The sequence below is a fragment of the Xenopus laevis genome, chromosome 8L (genome assembly GCF_017654675.1).
Source record: "Xenopus laevis strain J_2021 chromosome 8L, Xenopus_laevis_v10.1, whole genome shotgun sequence".
Lineage (NCBI taxonomy): Eukaryota > Metazoa > Chordata > Amphibia > Anura > Pipidae > Xenopus > Xenopus laevis.
This window is the reverse complement of record NC_054385.1, coordinates 118580023-118606851: the sequence shown is the minus strand read 5'-3', so window position 1 is coordinate 118606851 and position 26829 is coordinate 118580023. Positions and strand designations below refer to the sequence as shown.

Here is a 26829-nt window from a genome sequence, read left to right as displayed (position 1 = left end):
TTTATGGACTAAGAAGAAAGGGAAAAAGGAGTTATGAGTCTAGCATACTCCTCTAGCTATCTTAGGATTGTTACTCTTGGCGTAGAACCTTAGAAAGGTTAAACATGTGACTGTTTAAACACCCTTGCAGCTCTCAGAATGAGGTAATAAATAAAGGCCAAAATCATCGAAAGGCCAGAGAAGGTTCCAGGCACACACCAAAATTGCGGATGGAGGGAAAACAAATTGTATTACAGAATAGATATATTTTATTAAAGAGGAAGGGAGGGAAGCCCAAACGCAGATGTGATTTTGGAGGTATATCTAACTCATTCCTAATGACTTGTGCTTGGAGCCCATCAGGTCACAGAGACTAGTGGTTACACCCCTGTTATAATAATAAGGCACATCAATGTCTACATTTGTTTACTAAGCTCACATTAAAACACTACATGGAAAACTTTGGAGGGCCACAGTGCTTTCTTGTTCTAGTTTAATTAAGAATTATGTGCTGGGTATATGTTTCCCTGTTGCATCTATTAAGATATAAATTATTCTTTAACGTAAGAAGCCATTATCAGGCTACTCACAACCCTCCTTTTGTGTAGCCCCCTTTCAAAGCGTTAGCGGCTGGTGACACCCAAATGTTGCCATAAATGTATCGAGGACAGGAGCATGCACCTCCTATGAGGACAACAATATTTTGGGGATAGGATCCTTTAAAATAATGGATGCCAAATGTCACCTGTTGGCTGTCCAATTTCTCCTTTAAACAAAATTGTGGTCACCTTCTTCTGCCAGCCCAGCACTGTTTGCCAACACCTTACGGTTGTCATTTTATTTAGGCCTTTATAACAGCAACAACAAACAGCTGGAGTGGGAACTATGTGACAGGTTGGGTGAAGCCCAAAAAGATGTGTGGGCATGTTGCCTAGAATGAGTGTGCTAGCATCCAGAAAAGATGGCTATAAAATTGTCAGGATTCTGAGTGAGCTGTCCCCACTTGACTCCAGATGCTCCGCTGACCTTACCCGCCCCAGAAGATGTGTGAAGTGCCTGGGCGCAGGTTGTGGTTTCTTCAGAGTAATAACAGGAGCAGAGGCGCTTGGGTGCAGTCTCTAGTTTAAGAAAACAGATTTGTTAAGGAAAATGGAATGTCACATTACATAAATAGTGTTAAAAGTAGAGATGCACCGAATCCAGGATTCGGTTCGGGATTCGGCCAGGATTCAGGCTTTTTCAGCAGGATTTGGCTCAATCCTTGTGCCTGGCCGAACCAAATCCAAATCCTAATTTGTATATGTAAATTATGGACGGGAAGGAAAATCACATGACTTTTCATCACAAAACAAAAAAAAAATTCCCCACTTTTTCCTTTTCCAGTCCTAATTTACCTATGCAAATTATTCAGATTAGGTTCGGTATTCGGCCAAATCTTTCACGAAGGGTTCGGGGATTCAGCCGAAATTTCAAATAGTTGATTCGGTGCATCCCTAGTAAAAAGTGCAGTTGTTACAGGGGTCAAAACAGGAATCAGATAATACAGGAATTACACCCAGAAAGCTACTAAGTAGAACCAAACAACAGGGAGTATGAATGGAAAGTTCCTTTAAATAGCTTTAAATCTCGCGTCATTGCACCATGATGTCATGATGCCGGCGACATTGCGCGCCCTAAGGCAGAACAGTGTGAGCAGCATATATACAGGTAGAAACAATAGAATTCTACCTGTATCTGATGATTCAGCACTAACAATGGCCTATGTTTGAGTGCCTTCCGGCCAGTACGATCGACACCAAACATTCCTGCTTTCATACCAGGGGGTGCATTCTTCCCTATCAACACAACTTAGAAATTAAAGGGATACTGTCATGGGAAAAAATTTTTTTTTCAAAATGAATCAGTTAATAGTGCTGCTCCAGTAGAATTCTGCACTGAAATCCATTTCTCAAAAGAGCAAACAGATTTTTGTATATTCAGTTTTGAAATCTGACATGGGGCTAGCCATATTGTCAATTTCCCAGCTGCCCCAAGTCTTGTGACTGTGCTCTGATAAACTTCAATCACTCTTTACTGCTGTACTGCAAGTTGGAGTGATATCACCCCCCTCCCTTTCCCCCCCCCCCAGCAGGCAAACAAAAGAACAATGGGAAGGTAACCAGATAGCAGCTCCCTAACACAAGATAACAGCTGCCTGGTAGATCTAAGAACAACACTCAATAGTAAAAACCCATGTCCCACTGAGACACATTCAGTTACATTGAGAAAGAAAAACAGCAGCCTGCCAGAAAGCATTTCTCTCCTAAAGTGCAGGCACAAGTAACATGACTAGGGGCAGCTGGGAAATTGACAAAATTGTCAAAATTGAATATAAAAAAATCTGTTTGCTCTTTTGAGAAATGGATTTCAGTGCAGAAGTCTGCTGGAGCAGCACTATTAACTGATGTGTTTTGAAAAAAACATGGTTTACGATGACAGGATCCCTTTAAGTTGAGTTTAATGACTAAGTATTATATAGTGGATAATGTACCCCCCGCCCCACTGTCATTTAAAAAGATATTAGAAGTCATCTTGGAGTTATGTGACCTGTGACTGGTGGGTGAGAAACAGGATGGTGGGGATGATAGACACTCTGAATAAGGTGTGCATGTATAGACACTCCATGGCTGCCCGGGTCAAAAGTGCCTGCCCGGTTTTCCAAATTAGGAAAACTGGGCAGGATTTCCTATGATTGACATGACGACCAATCGCAGGTCGTTGCGTCATAGCCCCGCCCCTGATGTCACTACACCTCACCCCTGCCCGGGTTGCACCAGGCGAAAAGGTGCCAACCCTAATTTGACCATGGCACTGTATACTTCACTTGTCTGTGTGGGTTTCTTTTGAGTACCCTTGTTTCCACCACTCCAAAAACATAGAGGCAGATTTATTGGCTCCTGATTAAACTGACCATAGTGAGTATACATGGTAAGTACCTAAAATTATAAGCTCCAGTGGGGCAAATGTGATTGATGAATGTCTCTCTACGATATAAATAATAAATATAATTATACAATATAAGTAAGTATCATAATAATAGCCTCGTATTGTTCTATAACAGTAAGAGAATCAAGGTGTTGGTTTTCCACCTCAACATATTTACACTTATCTACGAGGCTTTCACATTAAAATAAATCAAGATTTTATCTTGAAATGCATTTCAGAATGTGTCCAGCCCAGTAATCAAATATATTCCAGACTCTCACTGCAATCCACCTAATTGGGTAGTTCAACCGCATATGGATCTGTTACCACATAAATGCTTGGAACCTTCAAAATAAGATTAGAATTGGCTCAAATGTAGCATCTCCAATCAAAGTGAATTCCATGTCCTGTGGTGCATATGAGCTTGACTAATCCGGCCCCCCAAACCCAGGAATTCGGCTGATTGGCAGGAAGTGCTGAGTATCGTTTGGCAGCAAATCAGGTGAAACATTCATGAATCGCCACCTGGATGCTGTGTGTCAGTTTCTGGGGGATTTTCATCTAATGGCCTTCCCAGATACATGCCTCCTGTGCCGAATTGTGCGTCATCCATCAGTCCGTTTTAAAGGGTCACTATACACAAGTATTTTTCACAGGAATATTGCTTGCTTGTTTTCAGCTGTCACGCCCTGATTTTATGAAGCAATTATAACACTACAGGAGGGCAAGGGGTGGGAGTCCAAAAGCTTGAGAAGAATAAAGGGTGACACAAGCTGTACTGGAACGCTAAGTTACTCACACCTTAATAGAAACTAGGGAAAGCAAATCAAGAGTAAAATTAATTTACATGCACCTTGTAATCTTTCCATTAGATCTATATATATCGCGAAAATGACAATTTTATATAAGCTGAAATTAGAAGTTTTCTAAATATAATCAAATAAAATATTCTGTACCATTTCTGAAATAATCAAGTTTATCTTCACTTATCCTCTCTCAGCATTGATTGTATTTAGAAAGTTTCTTATTTCAGTATGATGAAGCTTATATTACATTTTCATTTTCACGATAGTTCCTCTTTAAAGGGATACTGTCAAAACGCATCAGTTAAAAGTGCTGCTCCAGCAGAATTCTGCACTGAAATCCTTGTTTCAAAAGAGCAAACAGATTTTTTTTATATCTGACATGGGGCTAGACATATTGTCAGTTTCCCAGCCGGCCCCAGTCATGTCACTTGTGCTCTGATAAACTTCAGTCACTCTTTACTGCTGTACTGCAAGTTGGAGTGATATCACCCCCTCCCTTCCCCCCCAGCAGCCTAACAAAAGAACAATGGGAAAGTAACCAGATAGCTCCCTAACACAAGATAACAGCTCCCTGGTAGATCTAAGAACAGCACTCAATAGTAAAAGCCAAGTCCCACTGAGACTGATTCAATTACATTAAGTAGAAGAGATAACAGCCTGCCAGAAAGTAGTTCCATCCAAGTGCAGGCACCAGAGCTGGGCCAACCCAGCCAGGCGCCCTAGACAACCTGGCCGAGCACGGCGCCAGCTGAGTGCGTGCTTGGGTGCGAATGTGCGCTCGGGCACGTATCCGCGAAAGTACGTGCGCTCGAGCGTGCATGTGCGAAAGTACGTGTGCAGAATCACATTATTACAAAAAAATATTCGTGGCAGTCGGGGAGAGACGGGACCGGACAATGGGGTAGGCGCCCCCCCCCAGCTTTGCGCCCTAGGCATGTGCCTACTCTGCCTACCCCTAGTTCCGGCCCTGGCAGGCACAAGTCATATGACTGCGGGCAGCTGGGAAACTGACAATATGTCAGATTTCAAAATTGAATATAAAAAAATCTGTTTGCTCTTTTGAGAATTGGATTTCAATGCAGAATTCTGCTGGAGCATCACTATTTATTGATGTGTTTTAAAAAAAACAAACATATTTTCCCATGACAGCATCCCTTTAAGAAATATTACATCTCAGCTGAAAAACATGCAGACCCCCCCCTTTTGTAAGGAGACTTTTGAGGACGTTGGGGGGATCAGGTTAATAAAAGTTTATATGAACAACGTGATGGCATTTATCCTAGTGAAGCTGTGTTGGCTCCGGACCTTATAGAGGGATCCGGGCCAGGCATTCATTATTAGGGAGGAACCAGGCATTCATTATTAGGAAGGCACTAGGCATTCATTATTAGGATGGCTGTCACCCGGCACCTCCTCCAACACTTTAGTCCCAGTGAAATAACAGAAAGCTAAGCAACCCGCAGGGGCTATTCTCCAGGACACATTGGAATAGGGTATAGCAGGCACGCCAAGAGTTAAACAGCAGCAGAAAAATAAAATGGGATTGGCAAAGCTTTTTTTTTTCCAATAAAGCCTGAAACACATTTGTGCATACCTCTGCCTGCTCCCCAAAGAACTCACAGCTCAGTGAAATCCAAGATCATCGTTTGTTGCTTCCACTTAAAGGGACATGGAAGCCATTAAGCACAAATTGCTCTGACATGAAGGAGTTTGTTTAAAGTACAGGGATAGCGGTGGGATACTTTATGTGGTTGGACTCCGCTTATGCATACTTGCAGGTGCTGTCTTTTAGCTTACAGCAGATCACGACTGGAAACAGGCAAGCAGATCCGTGAATGTCATGTGATATTGAAGGGCAAGTAACACTGTAATAAAAAAAACAGGACTTCTTTTTTTTTTAAGGGGTTGTTCACCTTTGAGTTAAATTTTAGTATGAGGTAAAGAGTGATATTCTGAGACAACTTACAATTGGTTTTCATTTTTTATTACTTAAGGTTTTTGAGTTATTTAACTTTTTATTAAGCAGTTCTTCAATTTTCATTATAAACAATCTGGTAGGCAAGGTCCAACCTACCCTAGCAACCATGCATTGATTGTAATAAGAGACTGGAATATGAATAGGAGAGGATCTTACTAGAAAGATACTAAAAGTTGGCAATAACAATGCATTTGTAGCCTTACAGAGCATTTGCTTTTTAGATGGGCTCAGTGACGCCCATTTGAAAGCTGGAAAGAGGCAAATAACTATAAAAAAATAAATAATGAAAACCAATGGAAAAGTTGCTTACAATTAGCCATTCTATTACATGCTAAAAGTTTACTGAAAGGTGAACCACCCCTTTAAAGAAAAGATGTTTTACATGTTCAGGAGACAAATAAATAGTATGTCAAGTCAAATAAAGTTCTCCGTTTTAAACACATTATGGTTTAGATTTGGTTCAGTATTCGGCCAAAACTGTTAAACAAAATAATAGTTTCACCTTAAAAAAATAACTCAGCCAGAAAAATGCTACGATGAATTTGAATTCATGCCTGGTTCCTATTTATTTATATAACATACGGCCACAAAACCACAAGTCTGCCCATTTATAAAATACAGCTTGTTGTGGGTTTTTTCTTTCAGGCTTCCAGCCAAGCTTTATTCTTATAACACTGCTGCTTTCTAAGAAACCGGATATAGCATGGAAGTAATAATAACCTAGTTAGCTAAGGATGCTGGGAGAGTTGGTTTTAAACATGTGGAATGCTAGGAATCTTATTTTTATTGAAAAATAATTGTTCTATAATTTAATCAACCAGGGCTAGATTATCCCATTAAACTGTGGCTGGGTCCAAGTCCACAATACTGGTATAAAATATTTCTATTGTCTTGCCACACAGTCCCTTCCCAGAGACTATTATCCCACTGCTACTATAGACAGGGCCGAACTGGGGGGACCGCTGTCCAGGGCCCTCCTCCAGCCTCCACGCCCAGCTCCTACTGTGAAGCGCGCCGGTAGGCACGCATTCAGGCTCATCGCGCATGCACAGGCTACGCTGCTCAGTGACGGTTTTTTGTTTTTTTTTACATTTTCAGAATGGTCTGGCCTGCTGGGCTAGTCCGAAACTGACTAAAGACACCATCTCTCCCTACTATACCTGCTATCCCACAGTCACACTCCCTTCCCAGAGACTATTATCCACTGTTACTATAGGCACCATCTCTCCCTACTATACCTGCTATCCCACAGTCACACTCCCTTCCCAGAGACTATTATCCCACTGTTACTATAGGCACCATCTCTCCCTACTATACCTGCTATCCCACAGTCACACTCCCTCCCCAGAGACTATTATCCCACTGTTACTATAGACACCATCTCTCCCTACTATACCTGCTATCCCACAGTCACACTCCCTTCCCAGAGACTATTATCCCACTGTTACTATAGGCACCATCTCTCCCTACTATACCTGCTATGATCCCACAGTCACACTCCCTTCCCAGAGACTATTATCCCACTGTTACTATAGGCACCATCTCTCCCTACTATACCTGCTATCCACAGTCACATTCCCTTCCCAGAGACTATTATCCCACTGTTACTATAGGCACCATCTCTCCCTACTATACCTGCTATCCCACAGTCACACTCCCTTCCCAGAGACTATTATCCACTGTTACTATAGGCAACATCTCTCCCTACTATACCTGCTATCCCACCGTCACACTCCCTTCCCAGAGACTATTATCCCACTGTTACTATTGGCACCGTCTCTCCCTACTATACCTGCTATCCCACAGTCACACTCCCTTCCCAGAGACTATTATCCCACTGTTACTATAGACACCATTTCTCCCTACTATACCTGCTATCCCACAGTCACACTCCCTTCACAGAGACTATTATCCACTGTTACTATAGACACCATCTCTCCCTACTATACCTGCTATCCCACAGTCACACTCCCTTCCCAGAGACTATTATCCACTGTTACTATAGACACCATCTCTCCCTACTATACCTGCTATCCCACAGTCACACTCCCTTCCCAGAGACTATTATCCACTGTTACTATAGGCAACATCTCTCCCTAATATATCTGCTATCCCACACTCACACTCCCTTAACCAATGCTCACCAACTTATTACATTGGGCCAATTAATTCACAAGAGCGTGTTCAATGGTCAGATAAAATAAAAATGTCATACAGTGAAGTCTGTGGAGCCTTTGAGCAACCTGCAGGCCATAAAATGTCCATGGAGTCCTGCCCTTAGCCCAAGAAGATAATTTTCTAAACAAGAAGTGTTTCAGTAAATAAGTGGTTTCCTGCAGCTGTGGGCAATCCGAGAGAAACAAGACAAATTAGCAAAAATGGTCTGTTTTTATGCTTTTTAGAATTTTATGTATGTACGTAACAACTAGTAGTGTTTACAATCTCAGGTTCTCATCCTATATCTCCAAAAAGCACTGGCTACCTGCTAAAAGCCAGCTAATTAAACTTATTCAGGTTTTTATAGTACCCTATTTAGGTTCCATTTATTTTCTAATAAAGGGGAACTACACCTCCTGATTTTTTTGTTTTGTCAATATATTCATATCATCCTAATCCAGTAAACTGAATATCATGGGCTTTGTGGTTTCTAACAGCTATAAGGCACATTGTATCACTTTGTCAAATGGACATGCCAGTTATAAATCCAACACTCAGATTAGCACTTGCATAGTTAATTTGGGTTTAAAAAGACAACTGTCCACCCACTTCAAACCTTTCTTTTATATACCTGATTACCCACAGTGACATTAGAAAAGTAATTGTGTCTTTGTTACGGAATATTCCAAATGGGGCTTGACTCTTTACATTACCTCCCTTGGACTATAAAAGAACAATAAGGGTAATGTGTTTTATGCTGCCAAGTCCAAATTCCCTGATCACTCCTCCATGACATACTCCTTAATGGTAAATCTATATTATGATTTATATTTATGGGCAGGGCGGACATACATTTATTTAAAGGGGTAGTATGCCACCTGTTAAATATTATCTGCAATGTTAGCCGTGCTTAAACTGTCATTGTCTCTTGGCCGGCACAACTTTCCTTATCTCTCATAGCCTGTCTGCTGTGTTATAAACTGCAGACAGAAAGCAAGAAGGGAGGTGTGGCCTAGTGGGCCAGGGGTGTGGTCTGACATAATGGGGGTATGATCAGCAGAACTAGATCATAAAAGGAACGCTTCTTAGGAGAGAAGCTGTTATTTGCTAATAGTCCATTCTAGGAGAACGTGTCATGGCATGGGCATTCCCAGTACTAATTCTTTAGAATGGTATAGTGCCCTTTTAAATTATCTGGAAACAATCTCATTCCAGCATTGGTTTAGGCTGGGCTTCACCGGATGACATCAAGTGTAATTATTCCAATTCAGTCTTTTCAAATCTGTTAACAGGAAGCAGACTCAGATTGTGTGTTAATTGGAATCACTTGCTTTATATTCCATGGCTTGTGTTGCGATACTTAAAAAGAAGCACCTATAGCTATCAAAGCTGTCAACTCCCCCTATTTTATCGGGAGATACCAGATTTTACACTGTGTCCCCCAGTCTCCTGTCACTTACATACATTCCCCTGATTTCTGATGATTTTTCACGATTGCAGGCAAAAATTAGATGTGCACAGTTTCCTGCGGCATCAGGAGAGGCTCTGCGCATGAGTGTGATGTCACTTACTGTGATGTCACAAACCTGGAATTTTTTGGCAGTGCTATATATTTACAGCCATTTCACAATTGTCGGGGGATCAGAAATAAAATGATGGAAAATATGGGAAAATATAAAATCAGGGAAATAAATTATGCATTATATATTAGTGGGTGTAAAATGAGGGATGTAGAATTGAGGTTTCACTATATACATCGACTCTTCTAAGGAACCTGTAGGATTTCACTGTAGGATTATCATCATCATTTCAATCAAAAATATGTTGTCTCTGAATCCTAGAAAGCAGAGAAGGAGAATATCAGGGGGCACCCTAAATAATTCCTATTACAAGACACATATCTGTGCCAGGTAGCTGTCAGGGGGGCAGGGTTGTCAGGTTGGTGGTTTTCTAGCCAAATTGGGCTACTAATTTAAAGCCCAGCCAAGGTACGGATTTGGGCTACTTTTTCGGCCTCTTCGGAAACCTGCCAACGTTTTTTCTTGCCCTAATGTGCCAAGCCTCCCAATGCATGTTGGGTAATGTCGTTTTTGTTCAACAATTTGCCAACTGCCAAGTTTAATGTAAGACTACAATTCCCGGCATGCAATGGGACTGAATTGTGTAGAAGAGATTTTGGGCTCTATAGCCCAGTCTTCCATCACTCTTAAGCATTCTCGCATTTTCCTGTGGCTCAATTTCAGACAATTTTGGGGCAAAATCTGCTGATCATCAAAATGTCTAGAGGTTGACCTGTTTTACCAATATTTATTGAAATGTTATGTGTATTATGGCCTCCTGAGCTCCCCTCTGTACCGTTTTGCTTCATGGAAAGTTTTGTGAAACTGTGAAAATTTGAAAGACTTTTTTCACATATATTCATTTATTTCTTAGTCTTTTTTCACTGCACATAATATGCTCTTTTGGGCTGCTTTTGAAGAGCCTCTTGCCTAGTTTTGGGCGGTTTTGTAGCGGACTTTGGCTGGTTTTGAAAATTAGACCTGGCAACCGTGGTCAGGGGAAGGAAACTATAGAGTGAACTTATCAGAGGAGGAGGAGGGAGACATTTTTGTTTGGGGTGCTACGAAAAGATGTTTTTCTATTGAGAACCACTAACTGTTGCCTTAAATTATTTCATTTCATATTATTTCAGGAAATCAGAACTGCACTTAGTGATAGAGAGGCTGGAGCAAAGTAGCATCTACACCCCTATTGTTAACAATTTAACCTGCAGCTCCAGCAGTTCCTAAACTGCAATTGAAACTGCATTTTGGACTGCCTTTATATATCTTACTCTGTTGTATACACACTATTCCACAATGATTTCTTTAATGAAAAATAAATCTATCTCCAGTTTACTTTAATTAAAAAAATGTGTACTGTTTTTATAATAAACCTGACTGTATGCAGTGAAATTCCCCCTATGTTTTACTTGCTCTGACAGCTGCAGATAGGAAACTTCAGATGGTCCCTAACTGCTCTGCAGGGAAACGACCATACTTTCAAATGGCAGAACTCGAGCAGCTTTGTTTGTTTCCCTGTAGAGCAGCCGGCAGCCATGTAGAGATTTGCATCTGCAGACCCAGTCTGCATATTCTGATTATTAATCAGTCTTGCTGTATTGGCTTCTATGGCAGATATTATTTGACTTGTGCTGTTTTAATAATTTATGCCGATCCCTAAACTTGCATAAATGTTTAACAAAGTTACAAGATGACAGCCCCCTGCGGCCAACTTTGAAAACATAAATCATTTGTTTGATTAGACTTCTTATGTTTAGTATACAAAATACAACATTTCTAGCATTATTCTATTTTAGACTTTAGTTCCCCTTTAACACAGCTTTATAGCTCTAAAAGCAATTGAGGAAAAAGCTACCAGGCCTAAAAAAAACATTCCTCCAACCAAAAAAGAAACAAATCATAAACAAATTGTAACCCTCGACATCCCTTTGTCGGTGTTACACTCCACGTGTGGCGCTTACCTGATGACACGGGACAAACCTGAGCCACTCACTTACGCAGTGGTATGGGGAGAGACTGGGTACCTGGTACTTACTAGCAGAGTGCCTCCACCTAGTGGGGTCTGGGAATGCACCTACGGATGGCCCCACTAGGAATACAGTAACAACACACACACAGTATTGGTTAAACTGAATAACGGTTTATCTAAAATAAATGGCCAACTAATACATGCAGCACTCCTAACTGCTGGCAATAGGGCCTCACTAACTAACTTGCTAGCGCAATCTGTCTAGCTAACTAAAAAGGTAAAGTCCTTTAATGTCCTTTAATAAACAGTCTGTTTATCTTCAGCACTCTTTAGGGTACTGTCCCTTTAAACAGGATTCTCACACAAATCCTCTTTGGATACTTCAGAGCTCTCTTCAGGCGAGTCCAGCACAGTCAGACATACAGTGGGCAGGGGTGCTTCGCCAATGAGGCAAGTTGAGGCTGTCGCCTCAGGCGGCAGCGCCCCACTAGGTACCAGGGGCAGCAAAAATGCTGCTCCTGGTACTTTAAGAGCGAATTTTTGGGGGAGGGGGGGCAGCAGCAACTGCTGCTGCCTCAGGTGGCGGAGGGGCCAGGATCGCCCCTGACAAATGGGGCTCATTTATCAACACTGGGCAAATTTGCCCATGGGCAGTTACCTATAGCAACCAATCATTGATTAGCTTTTTAAAGCCAGCTGTAAGCAGAACAATGAATACAGCATTTTGATTGGTTGTCATGTGTTACTGCCCATGGACAAATTTGCCCAGTGTTGATAAATGACCCCCAGTGCGTGACTACCAGCCCCTTTGGATGCTCAGATAGGAATCTCCTGCTGTTTGTTTCTCCAGTCTGGATTCCTTTCACACTATCTGTATTTCCAGGCAAAGTATGTGGCTTCCCTGTGCCAGCCTGATCCAAATGAATACTTGTGGTGCAGCCTCTCAGCTCTCTGGGCTCTTTCTGTCCACCATGTGGCTCTCTATGCCAGGCTCTCTTCTTTTGCCAGTCTCTGTGACTTCCTTTTCCTGCCAGCCACTCACTAGCTGCTGTGTCACTTCCTACTGCACTGAATAGCTGGTTGCTAGGTAACAGTTTACAGCAGACAGACACAGGCTCTGTGCTTGATTTCTGCTTACAGGGATAAATGCAAGGATTTTGCACTAATTCCCTACAAAACAAAAACATGTTTTCCTAATGGCAGTTTCTCTTTTACTTGGCCCCTTAGCAGACATTGATAGCCATACTTCCTAAGGCTCTGGATCCGATGACAGATCATGTCGTTGTACATTGTTGCATAGTTTACCCACCCTTTGGACACAAAATATGTGAAAAGTGCCCAAATTCCTTCCAAATGCTGCGCTCCCTTGCGCTCCCTGAATGCACCACACCAGGTGGTTTCTCTGATAAAAACACTGTTCTGCTGCAAATATGTCAGTCCGGACTTTAATGTGTGTCACTGGAACAATGCAAGCGCAATTTATTCCTTCCTTTTATTTATAAAAATAAAATGTCCTTCCCAAGACCATAGGGTTTGGGGTCACACTTGGCCTTTAATTGTGATGTTTTTAAAGACCAATCACAGCAAAATTCTTCCTGGGCTTTTAACTTCCTCGCCCACTTTAAATAACTAGTCTTCCTGACATGTCTCTGCTCATTCTTTGTTGTGCCTGGGATTTCCCATACATTCACATATTTAAAAATGTATTGGTCAGCGTGTAGAAACTCATTTACCATTTGCCCACCACAGTACAACCTCCTGCACCAGAATTCCTTTTGCTTGGTCAGGTATACCTGTAATTGTCACAGATTGAAAATAGAGTTCGCCACACATCTCACATCTCTATTCACTTGAATAGGATTTTCAGGGAAATATTTATCAAAGGGTGAAATCAGAGTTTACCTTTTGATATATATGGTTCTGAAAACTATAAGCAGGGTGTTCCCCTCTGGAGGAATATAATGAACTCTATTTTCACTCTTTTATAAATATGTCCCTAAATGTTATCTCCAAACATACCAACTCTCAGCTATTTGCACTTGTGTAACTCCTTCTTTCTGCTCTTTGTACTGATACTGTACTAATATATCCTTAAATCACCATCAGTGGAGACAGCTACAACTGGAGAGACTTAAGAGGGCTGGGAAATTTTATGCATAGGGGCAGACAGCAGCAATTCTAGGTTTTTAGGAGGTTTATCTGGGCTGTTTCACTCCAGGGCAGGCAAGGCAATATACTGACCCCCTGGCAGTAATGTGGGCAGAGGTACCAAGGCCTGGATTAGGATTCAAAATTGGCCCTGGGATTTTAAGGACACAGAAGACAAACAGTCCCCCACCAGCCCACTAAATAGTGACTGTCTATTGCATCTTCCAGCAGCCACTTTGTAGTTTGCCAAAATCCACTTACAGTCAAAAGCCTGAGTGGTACGACCATTATGGTTCTAAGATTTCTACTGCAGGTCCTGTTATATATTCCTTGAATTGACTGGAGCCCTTCAGACACTTTGGGCACAAAAGTACAAGCTGCAGCTCTCAGCATCTCATAGACAGCCCATCAGATCACTTGACCCCACAGTTCTGAACTGGATCAACAGACAATCCAGTTGTTCTCTCTGTCCAATCAGCTTTGATGAGAAAGCACCAGAAATGGCAAATACAAACAGTTGGAAATTTACTGGTGGTGTGGCAGTCCCGGCAAGACCCTTAACTGTTGGTATGGCAGTCCCTGCAAAACTCTTGAGCCAAAAATCCCTTGTTGCCAAGCTTTTGACATCTAGGTCCACTATTTTTGCAGTTTGTAGAACAGTCCATAAATTGTGTTTTCACTTTTAAAACAACATCGAATTGTTTTTAAGGACTGCTTTTATTTCCCAACAGGGTTTGCCTTTACTTTTGATGTGCACAAAGAATCACAGAATCTGTTGCTAATGGCCTGAATCAAACACACTCTAGTGAAAAGAAGGACATATTGTATGTGGGTTAGTGGTGTCCCAGGTCTAAATAGAGCACCAATTGTAATAGGTTCACTCCCCGGCAGGAAATGGATTGATGCGTTATATTTGCAGGCCATCAGTAAGTACTCAGAGCTCTGGGCACTTACCAGGCTAACAAAGATGGCTCTATTAAAAATAGCCAGATCCTTTACTTTTACAGTATTTGCTTAGCTGCGGAGAGTTTACTCAGCAAGTTCACCAATTGGGAGAAAAATTATATACTGTCCCCCATCCAACATAATCCTCATTTTCCTTGGCTACATTCCAAGCCTAGTGGGCATGGAGCTTCGTTATACTTGGATTTTCATACCTCTATTGCTCATGTGCCATTTTATATGTGGACAAGTAATCTGGGGTTGCTGATGTGTGCACTGATTGCATCAGTATCAAAGTGTTAAAGGGGAGCGGCCACAGAAGCAAATTATATTAAAGTTCTGCGGCAGTCTAAAACACAGTATTTCTTTTTGGGAATTGTGTATTTCTATTACTTTGGAATTTGTATTAGCTGGAGAGCTTTTGTTCAAATAAACTTTTTTAGTCTTTTCCCTTTAGCTGTTTCATCATCCTGGGAACTATGAGCAGAGTTGTATAATACGTAGATTGTGACTGACTAATATTCCTGATTAGTCACTTTTCTTATTTTACACAGAATTCTTTCCAAAAATGCCATATTTAGATTCTTATATGTTGACATTTCCTGAGCAAGTTCCCCTTTTATTTGCAATTTTGCACGCAAACTGGGCACATCTGCCTGCTGAAACCCCCAAGCACAAGAAATATTACTGTAAATAGTCACTTAAAGCACAATTTACTGCTGTCTTCAAAGCATTGTACTGTAGGCTGCTTCCTTTTCAGCAGGTGAAAACAATAGTATCCATACTTCTGACCCAGGGAAAAGCATGCTCTGCAATATTGTGATACATGAATTACATTTGTGAAATAGACTTCTTAGAAGTAGGCAATAAAATTAGCTCTATATGGGCTGACTCTCCAGATGTAGTCAGAAGCTTAATGGCCTGTGTATGGGGTCAATACATTGGGCAATCTTGTCATCAACTGGCAAAATATCTTATTGGAGAAGACTAGATGAGAATATTAATAGAGTCCTTTCCAAAACCCATTGTGATCCAGTCATTGGCCTGGGGGGAAAGCATTCTGATCTACTCAGCTTGGCCCATCATCTGAATAACTGAGTGATCAAAGAAGACAAAGACCCTCACTAATATTCTTTCTGTGTATATATCTTCTGATTGTCTCAACAAGTCTATCTTGACATCATTAAACGTTAACCGTTGCGAAGGTTCTTTCTGTGTATGGACATCTTATCATGCTTATTCCAGGGAGTGTACTCATTTTGAGGAGCATCTCAAAGGAAAGGTTATAGATAAATGCTGATTATTATATATTTCCTTTGAGCAAGGGCCAGGTGTCAGGAATTGTAGGTTACTATATATCTTCTGACTGTCTCAACAAGTCTATATTGACATCATTAAGTCGCTAAGGTTCTTTCTGTGTATGGACAGCTTATTATCCTTATTCCAGGGACTGTACTTAAAGGAAAGGAGCTTCTTAAATGAAAGGGTCACCAAGCCAAAAGTAGATATATGCTGATAATTATATATTTCCTTTGAGCAGGACCCAGGTGTCAGGAACTGTTGGCTACTATATATCTTGTCTGTTTTGACATCATTAAACGTCAACACTCAGATCCCTTGAACTCAAGAACTAGCTCCAGATATAATATTGAGGATGGGGTATTAGGTGTTGAGCACTGGTGTAGTAGTGCCTACTATTATGCACCACAAAACGTCTTATTGGAGAAAACTACATAAGAACGTCAGTAGAATCCCAACTCTCTTGTGATCATTGGACTGGGGGGCAAGCAATCTGATCAGCCCAATTTAGCCTATCAACTGAATAACTGGGTGACCACCGAAAACACCCTCACTAAGGTTCTTTCTGTGTATGGCCAGCTTATTATTCTTAGTGCAGGGAAATTACTAATTTTGAGCAAAAAAGGGTCAACAAGCTATAACAGAAACACTGATTATTATATATTTCCTTGGAGCAAGCACTTAGGCACCTATATATCTTCTGATTGTCTCAACAAGTCTGTCTTGACATCATTAAAGGAGAACGAAAAGCTAAAATTAAGTAAGCTTTATCAGAAAGGTCTATATAAATACACCAGTAAACCCTCAAAGTAATGCTGTTCTGAGTCCTCTGTCAAAAGAAACACAGCATTTCTTTCCTTTTATTGTGTACACATGGGCTTCTGTATGAGACTTCCTGTTTTCAGCATAAACCTCCAGGGCAGACTTGAGCATGCTCAGTTTGCGCCTCTCCCCCTCCCTCCTCCTATCCCAGCTGTAATCTGAGCTCAGAGCTGTAAGTGAGCACGGAGAGACTCAGGCAGGAATTGATGTCACACCAAGGTTATACGGCAGCTTCTATCCTAAACAGAGACAGTATCTAGAGCTGTTTACTCAGGTATGGTAAAGCATTCTGCAGAATAAATATAGCATTCTAGCTTGCACTATTGTGGCTAATCTGTTGGCAATAAACCATCTTGGAGCTTTCCTTCTCCTTTAAATATTAACACTCAAATCCTTTGACCTCAATAGCTAGTTCCAGATATATATTGAGGAAGGTGTTTAAAGTGTTGAGCAAAAGTGGTCCTTAAACATGCAATAATGGTTTAATGAACAACCAGACATAACAAAGTAGTGCAACCGCAGTGTGGTCAAATATGCAGATGTATAGTAACTACCCTCTTACCAGCACTTGGGGTATGTTGATTTCCATGCCATGCTCACCAAAATGTGCTTTGTACTGTGTGGTTCCATCACATTATAATATAAAGTTGGTGCTAGAGATTCAGGGGCCTTCAGCTGTGGTTTTCTTTTCAGAGGACTGTAGCTGTCAAAAAGCTGTAGGTCAAGTACTGATCCAGTATACTGATTGGTATATTTAATTGTGTGTAGCATGTATTTTGCTCATCAGTGCCAAGTCATCCTAATGTTTCTTTTGTTTTCCTAGGATGTACAGCTTTGGACACATCTTCCTCAGCCTGATGATTGTCCACCTCTGTCACACCAGGGAGAAGGTAAATTCACTCAACCTTTTATTGTAATTGACTAAGTTAGAATTTGTTGGCCCCTTTTATATCAAGTAAATCAGCTGTTGTTGTCAGCATTTGACTACAAGAACAACAAAAAGGTGGCAGTCCCATCCCAGAGGGTATTTTCCCATTGCTACTATAGGCACTATCTCTCCCTACTATACCTGCTATCCCACAGTCACACTCCCTTCCCAGAGACTATTATCCCACTGTTACTATAGACACCATCTCTCCCTACTATACCTGCTATCCCACAGTCACACTCCCTTCCCAGAGACTATTATCCCACTGTTACTATAGACACCATCTCTTCCTACTATATCTGCTATCCCACAGTCACACTCCCTTCCCAGAGACTATTATCCCACTGTTACTATAGACACCATCTCTCCCTACTATACCTGCTATCCCACAGTCACACTCCCTTCCCAGAGACTATTATCCACTGTTACTATAGGCACCATCTCTCCCTACTATACCTGCTATCCCACAGTCACACTCCCTTCCCAGAGACTATTATCCACTGTTACTATAGGCACCATCTCTCCCTACTATACCTGCTATCCCACAGTCACACTCCCTTCTCAGAGACTATTATCCCACTGTTACTATAGACACCATCTCTTCCTACTATATCTGCTATCCCACACCCAAAGTCCCTTCCCAGAGGCTATTTTAACACTGTTACTATAGGCACAATCTCTCCCCCTACTATACCTGCTATCCCACAGTCACATTCCCTTCCCAGAGACTATTATCCCACTGTTACTTTAGGCACCAACTCTCCCTACTATACCTGCTATCCGATTTGCTACACGAACAAGTAGTTAATTTGTGGTCTACTGTTCTGCGGGCCCCACTTAGTATGGCGTCTAGGCAAGTCACCCCTGCCATCAACTAAACATATTATTACTGTGCACATTACAGCAATCTTGGTTTTAGTTTGCAGTTTATTTGGTGGAATAAGACTTAAGAATATATAGGCCAACTGGACTGTATAAAAAATGCAGAAAGAGAGTGAGTTCTGTGGGCCTCTCTGTCAGACAGATTGTGGCGTACACATTGAGTGCAGGAAGAAAAACATTACAGCATGTCTGAACAGCTACCAAGAACTGTACTGCACATACTTACTACAGGCTCCAGGGAGAAAGGTCCTGGCTGTAAGGAGTCGAGTACATGAACCATATCTTTTATGGAGGTGCAACACCACCCCCTCCTGATGTACTTCACTAACATCTTGGAAACTATCCTCACAGTACAAAATTATCAAAACCTATTTAAATGACCCCCACAAAATTCAGGATCCTCGTTATTAAACATATTAGGTTACATATTCAGAGAAAAGACTGAGGGTGAGTCAGTACAACATGTGGCTCCAACCAAGAGGGGCCCCAAGTACAACAAATGCGTAGGTGATTCAAAGCCTGACAGCACTCATATGGCTTTTCTTTCTCTATGCTTATTTAGGGCCACAGCTGCTTCTTTGTGTAGGGGCCCATAGGGGTTAATCTGCTCCTATGGCTTTAAGGCCCTACCCTTTTCCTTAGTTACTAGGCAAGAGCCTATGTATCCATTTGAGTTTAAGCTCAGAGTTAATGGCCTAGAGGTGTAATAACAGCTTCCTGTCACACTGCACTATAGTTTGTGTAAGGAGTGGCCTCTTCCTTCTTTGGCTGCTGGATGCTGATCCAGCTGGGTGTGCCCAGGGGAGCCTGGGTACAGCAAGGCCCAGAGAAGTCATGTGTCCAAGTCGGGGACCAGGCAACCCCGTGAATGAGGAATAGAAAGTGTCAGGTGAGCTCCCAGTACTAGTACACTCTAGGAGTGTAAGATAGTCAGGGTTGAGTTAAATAAGAGCAGTGCTGAGCTCCAACATAGAAGTGATAGATTGGAGGTATCTCTCCCAGGCCATATTGCCTGTAGTATAGAGATCCCAGCAGAGAGGGAATCAGGAGAGATGATTGCCCTGAGGTTGATCCAGAAACCACTACCGGAATATGTCGCAGAGGTGAAGTGGGATTCCTGCCAAGTCTGTCCTCTACGGAATGCATTTTAGGACATCCTGCTGCTAAATACCTGTCTTGCATGCGATGTCCTATACCTTCGGAATGGTGCATCGGTTTCTTTTACTGTCACTCATCGTCCAAATCTGCAGTTACACCTCCGTCGTCTACCCTCCCTTCTCAGCCGTCAGTAATACGAACTCCACCCTCACCCTTCTGCCCTCAGACTTCTGACCTCAGTCTTCTGCCCTCAGCCCTCCATCCTCCTCCCTCAGTCATCTGCCTTCCGCCCTCAGTCCTCTTCCTTCAGTCCTCTTCCTTCCGCCCTCGCTCACCACTTTAGAAACTTATGGATAAGATTGTCTGCTGAAAAGAGAGATCTGAGGGGGGATGGCTGAGCAGTGAGGGAGGAGGGAAGAGGGTGGAAGGAAGAGGACTGAAGGCGGAGGATTGAGGGCTGAGGGCGGAAGGCTGAGGGCAGAAGGATGAGGACGGAGTTCGTATTACTAACGGCTGAGAAGGGAGGGTAGAAGATGGAGGTGTGATTGTAGATTAGGGGGTGACGGCAAAAGCAACCGATGCGCCATTCTGAAGGCATAGGACATTGCATGCAGGACAGGTATTTCGCTGAAGGATGTCCTAAAATGCGTTCCGTAGTCCTCAGGGAGTGTCAGCATGTGTAAAGCTGCATGTGATGAGCCTGTGCCCTTTTCCTCTAACCACTGGTGATGTGAGTAAACCTGAGGTCATTGTCTCTGACTAATAAACAGAATACTTTGTTTGCACCATTAGAACCTCCTGGCACCCAATTATTTTTATGCACAGTAGCCTGAGTGTTGTAGTTGCACTACACCTTAAAGTGACAGCTTCCATTTAGTGAAGACCCTGATCCTGATGTGTGAGTCCAATGTAACCCATGCTCATACCAATAGCTGGACAAGTTAACTATCTGTGGTCTGGATAGCCCAGATTGGCGTTACATTTGGAACATACATTTTAGCTTTGGGACACTGACTTCTTGTTACACCCCACCAAACATGACCTAAGAACAGAATTGAATACAAGGGCCACCATTGCAACATTATGTAACTGTACAGAGCCCTGCTCCAGAGGTACATCAGTGCTCTAACTCTATAAATATTATATGTATATATTTCAGAATACACAGCATGAGAAAGCTCAGATCATATTGCTGATGTAGATATTATGAGCCACAGAATCGCCACAAACTGCAATATAAATGAACTGACAACTGTAGTCTTGTTAAATCAGGAATGCTAATAGGGTATTTGGGACTGTGATAAAAAAAAGAGTTCTCTTTTATTCTTAACACACATATGTTTCCTTTGCATCTGTATCTGATCCCTTAAGGTTCATCGCTGCAGAGAAGCCTTTCTGTGAACCTTAAAGGGACAGTATAATGTTTATGTTCAGCCCAAGTCTGAAAATAATATTTGTGTTTAATAGTGCTCTGGCTATGGTGGTGATAAAAAAAAATATAGATTATTTAAAATAAATTAATGCACATGCATTTGCCAACTCTTGACTTTGCACAGCAGGTATCTTCAGTCTTGGCTATTGGTGGTATTCATTGACCTGTAGTTTAGCAACAGCTGCATAGCTCATCTTGTAGAATAATGGTGGGAGGCAAGGGACAATATTTATTAAATTCTGCCTCTGTATTATGTCTTAGCACCAGCATAAAAGAATGCAATGGAGTAGCCCATTATCTTTTCTTACCCCGGGTGGGTTAGTGGGACTAAAGTTCTTTTTTAGCAGTCCTCTTTTTTAACAGTTATTTTTCAGATTCTAGAGGATTATGGACAGAAGAGGTTCTATCCATGTGCACTGCTAAATCAGTATATAAATTGTAATAATTATGGATTTTTATGCAAATTTTAAAATAACCTCTGGTTTTTGGGTTTACATTCCGTCATGTAGCATGCTACATTAATCACCACTCTCTTGACTTTGATACTCAGTTACTGTATCTCCATAGACCCAACTAATTTCACTTGTATGTAATCCTCGCTTTATCAGCTCACTTATTCTTTTGCCATAAATAGCGATGGGCGAATTTGCCCCGTTATGGTTCACCACGAATTTCGTGCGAAATTCACGAAACTGGTGAAAAATTTGTGAAACTGTGATTTTGACGCCGCTGGCGTCAAAGTTGACGCTGGCGCCCATTTAAGTCAATGGGCGTCCGTTAATCGTCGCCAGCATCAAAATTGTCGCCAGCAGCAGAACTGTCGACGCGTTGGCTAATTTGCGAATTTATTCACTGGCGGCAAGAAACAAAAATTCACCGCGAGTTCAAGCCTGGGGAATAAATTCGCCCATTCCTAGGTATAAACTCACATTGTCCTTATCCCCTAGAACAGGGGTCCCCAACTGTTTTTACCTATGAGCCACATTCAATTGTAAAAAGAGTTTTAGCAACACAAACATGAAAAAAGTTCCTGGGGGTGCCAAATAAGGGCTCTTATTGGGTATTTTGTAGTGCCTATGTTGACAAGGAGTTTAAAGGAGGCTCTGTTTGGCAGTACAACTGGTTTATGCAACAAAAACTTGCCTCCAAGCCAAGAATAAAACCAGTTGTACTTGCCAAACAGAGCCTCCTTTACACTCCATGACCACATAGGACACATTATTATTAATAAGCACCTGCTTTGAGGCCACTAAGAGCAACATCCAAGGGGTTGGTGTTGGTGAGCAAAATTTTGCTCACGAGCCACTGGTTGGGGACCACCTTTTGGCCCACTTTCCTTTCTCCCTGCTACACCAGTTGTTATTACTTTAATAAAAACAAGTAATTGGTTTGTAAATAAAATGCATTAAAATCTTATCCTTTAGCTCAGTGCTGTCCAATTTATATGGTACAGAGGGCTGGAATTTTTCTAATCTACATGGTGGAGGGCCGATAATGGAAGCCAGTATTAGCCACTCCCTGTTTTTAGACCACACCCACTTTGTTTTCACACCCACTTTAAACCACACCCATGTTACCGCAAAACCACGCCCACATTAATAGCACACCAAAAAAAACGATAGTTAGTGCTCACTGCAGGGATCAGGGCTGGAATTAGGGGTAGGCAGACATTGAGGGGCACCAACATTGAGGGGCGGACTTTTAATGTTTATTGTTTTTTTCAAGCGTTTATTTAAGAATTTGTTTCAGTAATCATGGTCACTCAGTCGGGTGGAATCTCCCTCCTTCACCTTCTCCCTCTTGCCAGCAAGTAATAGTAATAATGGGAGGCAGAGAGCTGGCGGGCTGCTTGGTGTGGCTCACGCTTGCTGCTCTCAGCCTTGCACAGTTGCACTGAACTGAAGACATTCTTTCTATTACTGTCAAGTGTGAAGCTTCCTGCTGGCACAGCCAGTCTGAATTTGATGTTTAGACAATGCAGGGGCCAGTTAATCTCTGTAGTGATACCTTTTAAATCTTACATATGGTAAACAGACACAGCAGGCAGACTTTGATGTGGAGGGCCATATAAAGTGCAGCCCGCGGGCCGCCAGTTGGACAGTCCTGCTTTAGTTGAATGGGAAACCACCCTGTGTGGCCATTGTCCAATTGTAACTCCTTTTGGGTAAAAAGGGGCAGTATTGCAAAAACAATTAGCGGAGCGTTAGTTTTATATGTTGATTGTGGCGTTCCTGGTGAATAAAATGAGCTGCACATAAGGATAGTCATTAGGGTAATTCAACTTGTAGTTCACTGATTTACATACACAGAGGGGGATCTCATTGTTTTCTTATCTACTCTTCATAAGTAAAGGCATTCATGGTGTCTTAATTGGAAAGCTTTTATTTTTTCCTTTATAGTGCTTCCTGATTGAGTGGTGATTCTACTCTATTGTTTTATGATTTATGATAGAATTTGTGACCCTGTGACACCAGCTTACACAAAGTCATTATTCACTTTCAATGAAGTCGACCCGTGTGTCATTTTAAGCATTCGTCTTAAAGACCTTTGACAAGAGCAATACCAGGGGGCACCTTTCACTGTATTATTACCAGATGCATCTTTATGACACAACATATCAAACTCAACAAGGCATAATAGAAAGCACCAATCATAGTGCTGATCAGCAACTATATTAGCAGTATATTTGTTTACATTTGAGCTTGTGCCACATCATTCTTCAGCTCTATGATGTCATAATATAAAGATATGTGTGTAATTCTTTGTTAGTGGCTGAAATATAATTGATTTCATTTCTAATTTCAATTTATTTCAAAAGTATTTTTAGCATCCAATAATGATACAGCTAAATACATGGCAAATTTAAAGGGTTGGTTCACCTTTCAGTTAACATTTAGTATTTTATAGAATGGATAATTCTAACCAATTTTTCAATTGCCCTTCATTTTTTTTTTATAGTTTTTGAAATATTTGCCTTCTTCTTCTGACTCTTTACAACTTTGAAATGGGGGTCACTGGCCCCATCTAAATAACAAATGCTTGGTAAGGCTACACATTTGGGGGGTTATCAAAGTCCGAATTTATCTCAATAAATCTTATTTATTATTAAATTTTCCCGAAATTTAGCTTTTCGGTAAAAAATCTGAATTTCACAGTTTTACGGATTTTTCATCTGTTTTTAAGATTTTTTTTAATTTTTCACCTGAAAACTCAGATTCTTGCCCGAAAACTCAGAAAACTTCAGGGTATTGCACGAAACCCAGCGTACGTCAAAAAATCATTGGGACTCTCCCATTGACTTATATGCAACCTCGACAGGTCTGAGATGCCGGATTTTCAGAATCAGACTTTTCCATCCTCTGGGTTTAATAAATTCAGAAAAATTCTTGATTTTTTAAAAGTCTGATTTGATAAAAAAAAAAAATCATGAATTTTTTGTGATTTTTGCATTCAGAGTTTAGTAAATAACCCCCTTATTGTTATTGCTACTTTCTATTACTCATCTTTCCATTCAACCCCTCTCTTATTCATTTTCCAGTTTCTTATTCAGATCAATGTATGCTTGCTAGGGTCATTTGAACCCTAGCAATCAGATTAATGAATTTGCTAACAAATAATAAAAAGTAACCAATAGTAAAACGTTTCAGATTATCACTTTCTACATCATACTAGAGAGTTATTTACTAAACTCAGAATACAAAAATCACAAAAAAATTTGTGATTTTTTTAAAAAAAAATGGTTTTTTTTTTCGCAAAGCAAAATTTTGGGAAAAATAAGTAAGCATAAAAACCCACGTGGATTTGATCAGAGTTTGTAGCAGAAAATATTGAGATAAATTCGGACTTTGATAAATAACCCCCTAAAAGTTAATTTAAAGGTGAACACTTCCTTTAAAGGGATACTGTCATCGGAAAAATTTTTTTTTTCAAAATGAATCAGTTAATAGTGCTGCTCCAGCAGAATTCTGCACTGAAATCCATTTCTCAAAAGAGCAAACAGATTTTTTTATATTCAATTTTGAAATCTGACATGGGGCTGGACATATTGTCAATTTCCCAGCTGCCCCAAGTCATGTGACTTGTGCTCTGATAAACTTAAATCACTCTTTACTGCTGTACTGCAAGTTGGAGTGATATCACCCCCTCCCCCCCCCAGCAGCCAAACAAAAGAACAATGGGAAGGTAACCAGATAGCAGCTCCCTAATACAAGATAACAGCTGCCTGGTAGATCTAAGAACAACACTAAATAGTAAAAACCCATGTCCTACTGAGACACATTCAGTTACATTGAGAAGGAAAAACAGCAGCCTGCCAGAAAGCATTTCTCTCCTAAAGTGCAGGCACAAGTCACATGTCCAGGGGCAGCTGGAAAATTGACAAAATGTCTAGCTCCATGTCAGATTTCAAAATTGAATATAAAAAAATCTGTTTGCTCTTTTGAGAAATGGATTTCAGTGCAGAATTCTACTGGAGCAGCACTATTAACTGATTCATTTTGAATTTTTTTTTTCCCATGACAGTATCCCTTTAATAAAGCAAACTACATTCTAGCAGTGAAACGTTACGTTAAGCCTGTTCATTTTAAAATATTGATACTATTTTTAATAATATTTTTGTAAAGTATAACATTTATTTTCTTCAGAAAAAGAAAGAATAAAAAAAACTTCTTACACAAAAGCTAAATATTCAACCTCCAAAAATGATGCATAAATAATATATTATGCTAAAAATTATGGCATTCATCACAATTTTTTATACATGAGTTGTAACAAACCAGTAAAAATGGGATATATTTGCATGCTGACAATTTACAATTATTCAGAATGGGAGCAAGATCTGCATGCTCGTGTCAGTCCGGGTCTGTGGAGATCTGCTAATAACAGTGAGTTGTGTCCAGATCTAAGGGAATTATCACTAAGGACAGTGGTTTGAAACAGAACAAGCTCTTCCAAGGTAATGCAGCCGTAGCTGAAAAATAAATGGCTATAATACAATTAGCCCTTTCAAAAAAAAAAAGCAGCTTGCAGCCAAGCATTAGCCGTAATTTAAATCCTGCCAGGAATTTCCTAGAAGCTCGCAAACAGCACATGACAAATGTTGACATAGAGAAAAATGAAGGAGGGAGTGTGCGCTGCCCTGTGCAAACTTCCTCTCCATGACATTTCCCCCCACGTATGCCTATTCAATGTGTTGCCTCTGAACTTCCCAGTGATCTATTTGTTTTACTCTCTGTTGGACAGCGCCAACTCTTTCCCATCTGGGTGCCAGTAAGGTGTGTTCACCCCTCCCGCTAGGCCGTTATCAGTTTTATTTGTAAAGACTGATAGATGTACAATGTCACCTTATCTGGCCAGTAAACTTCGCACGACAGGTGTTTGCTGTTTGTGAGTTCATTGTGGTGCATTCTATTTAATTCCGCTTACGTGATTAACCACAGGTCTGCCTCTGCAAAGCAACCCGCAGCCTTTGATTTGACAAACAGAGAAACAAAGATTCATGTTCTGTTTATAAAGGGAACAGGGCAGAGCCGGGCCAGACCGAGCAGGCGCCCTAGGCAACCTGCCCGACCATGGCGCCGGCTGAGTTTCGGTGCATCCCTAAAAAAAAAAAAAGACTCTCCCCTAAGTTTTGGGGTTCGGTGCACCTCTAATATCATTTTGTGTTCTCAATCTGAAAATGGTAAGTGTGCTTTATATTGTGTGTTTTCAAGAAGATTACTCTGATAAAAAAAATAACAGCTAGACATTTCCTGTGACTTGAGTCTCAAGAAATAGCAGCAAACACAAATTTCTCGTGATAAAAACTGATTTTCAGCACAAGCCTTAATAAAGGCTCAATGTTGAATAATGGGGTATACATAAA

General features: G+C 41.1%; 1 protein-coding gene across 1 annotated transcript in view; it reads left to right on the top strand.

The window, feature by feature from the left end:
* adamtsl4.L (ADAMTS like 4 L homeolog) overlaps nt 1-26829 on the top strand; it is a 121140-nt gene that overhangs the window by 13530 nt on the left and 80781 nt on the right. The window contains exon 2 of the mRNA XM_018231352.2: nt 17450-17516. Coding sequence (XP_018086841.1) covers nt 17451-17516 — 66 coding nt within the window. The 5' untranslated portion in view covers nt 17450. The remainder of the gene's footprint in view (nt 1-17449; nt 17517-26829) is intronic.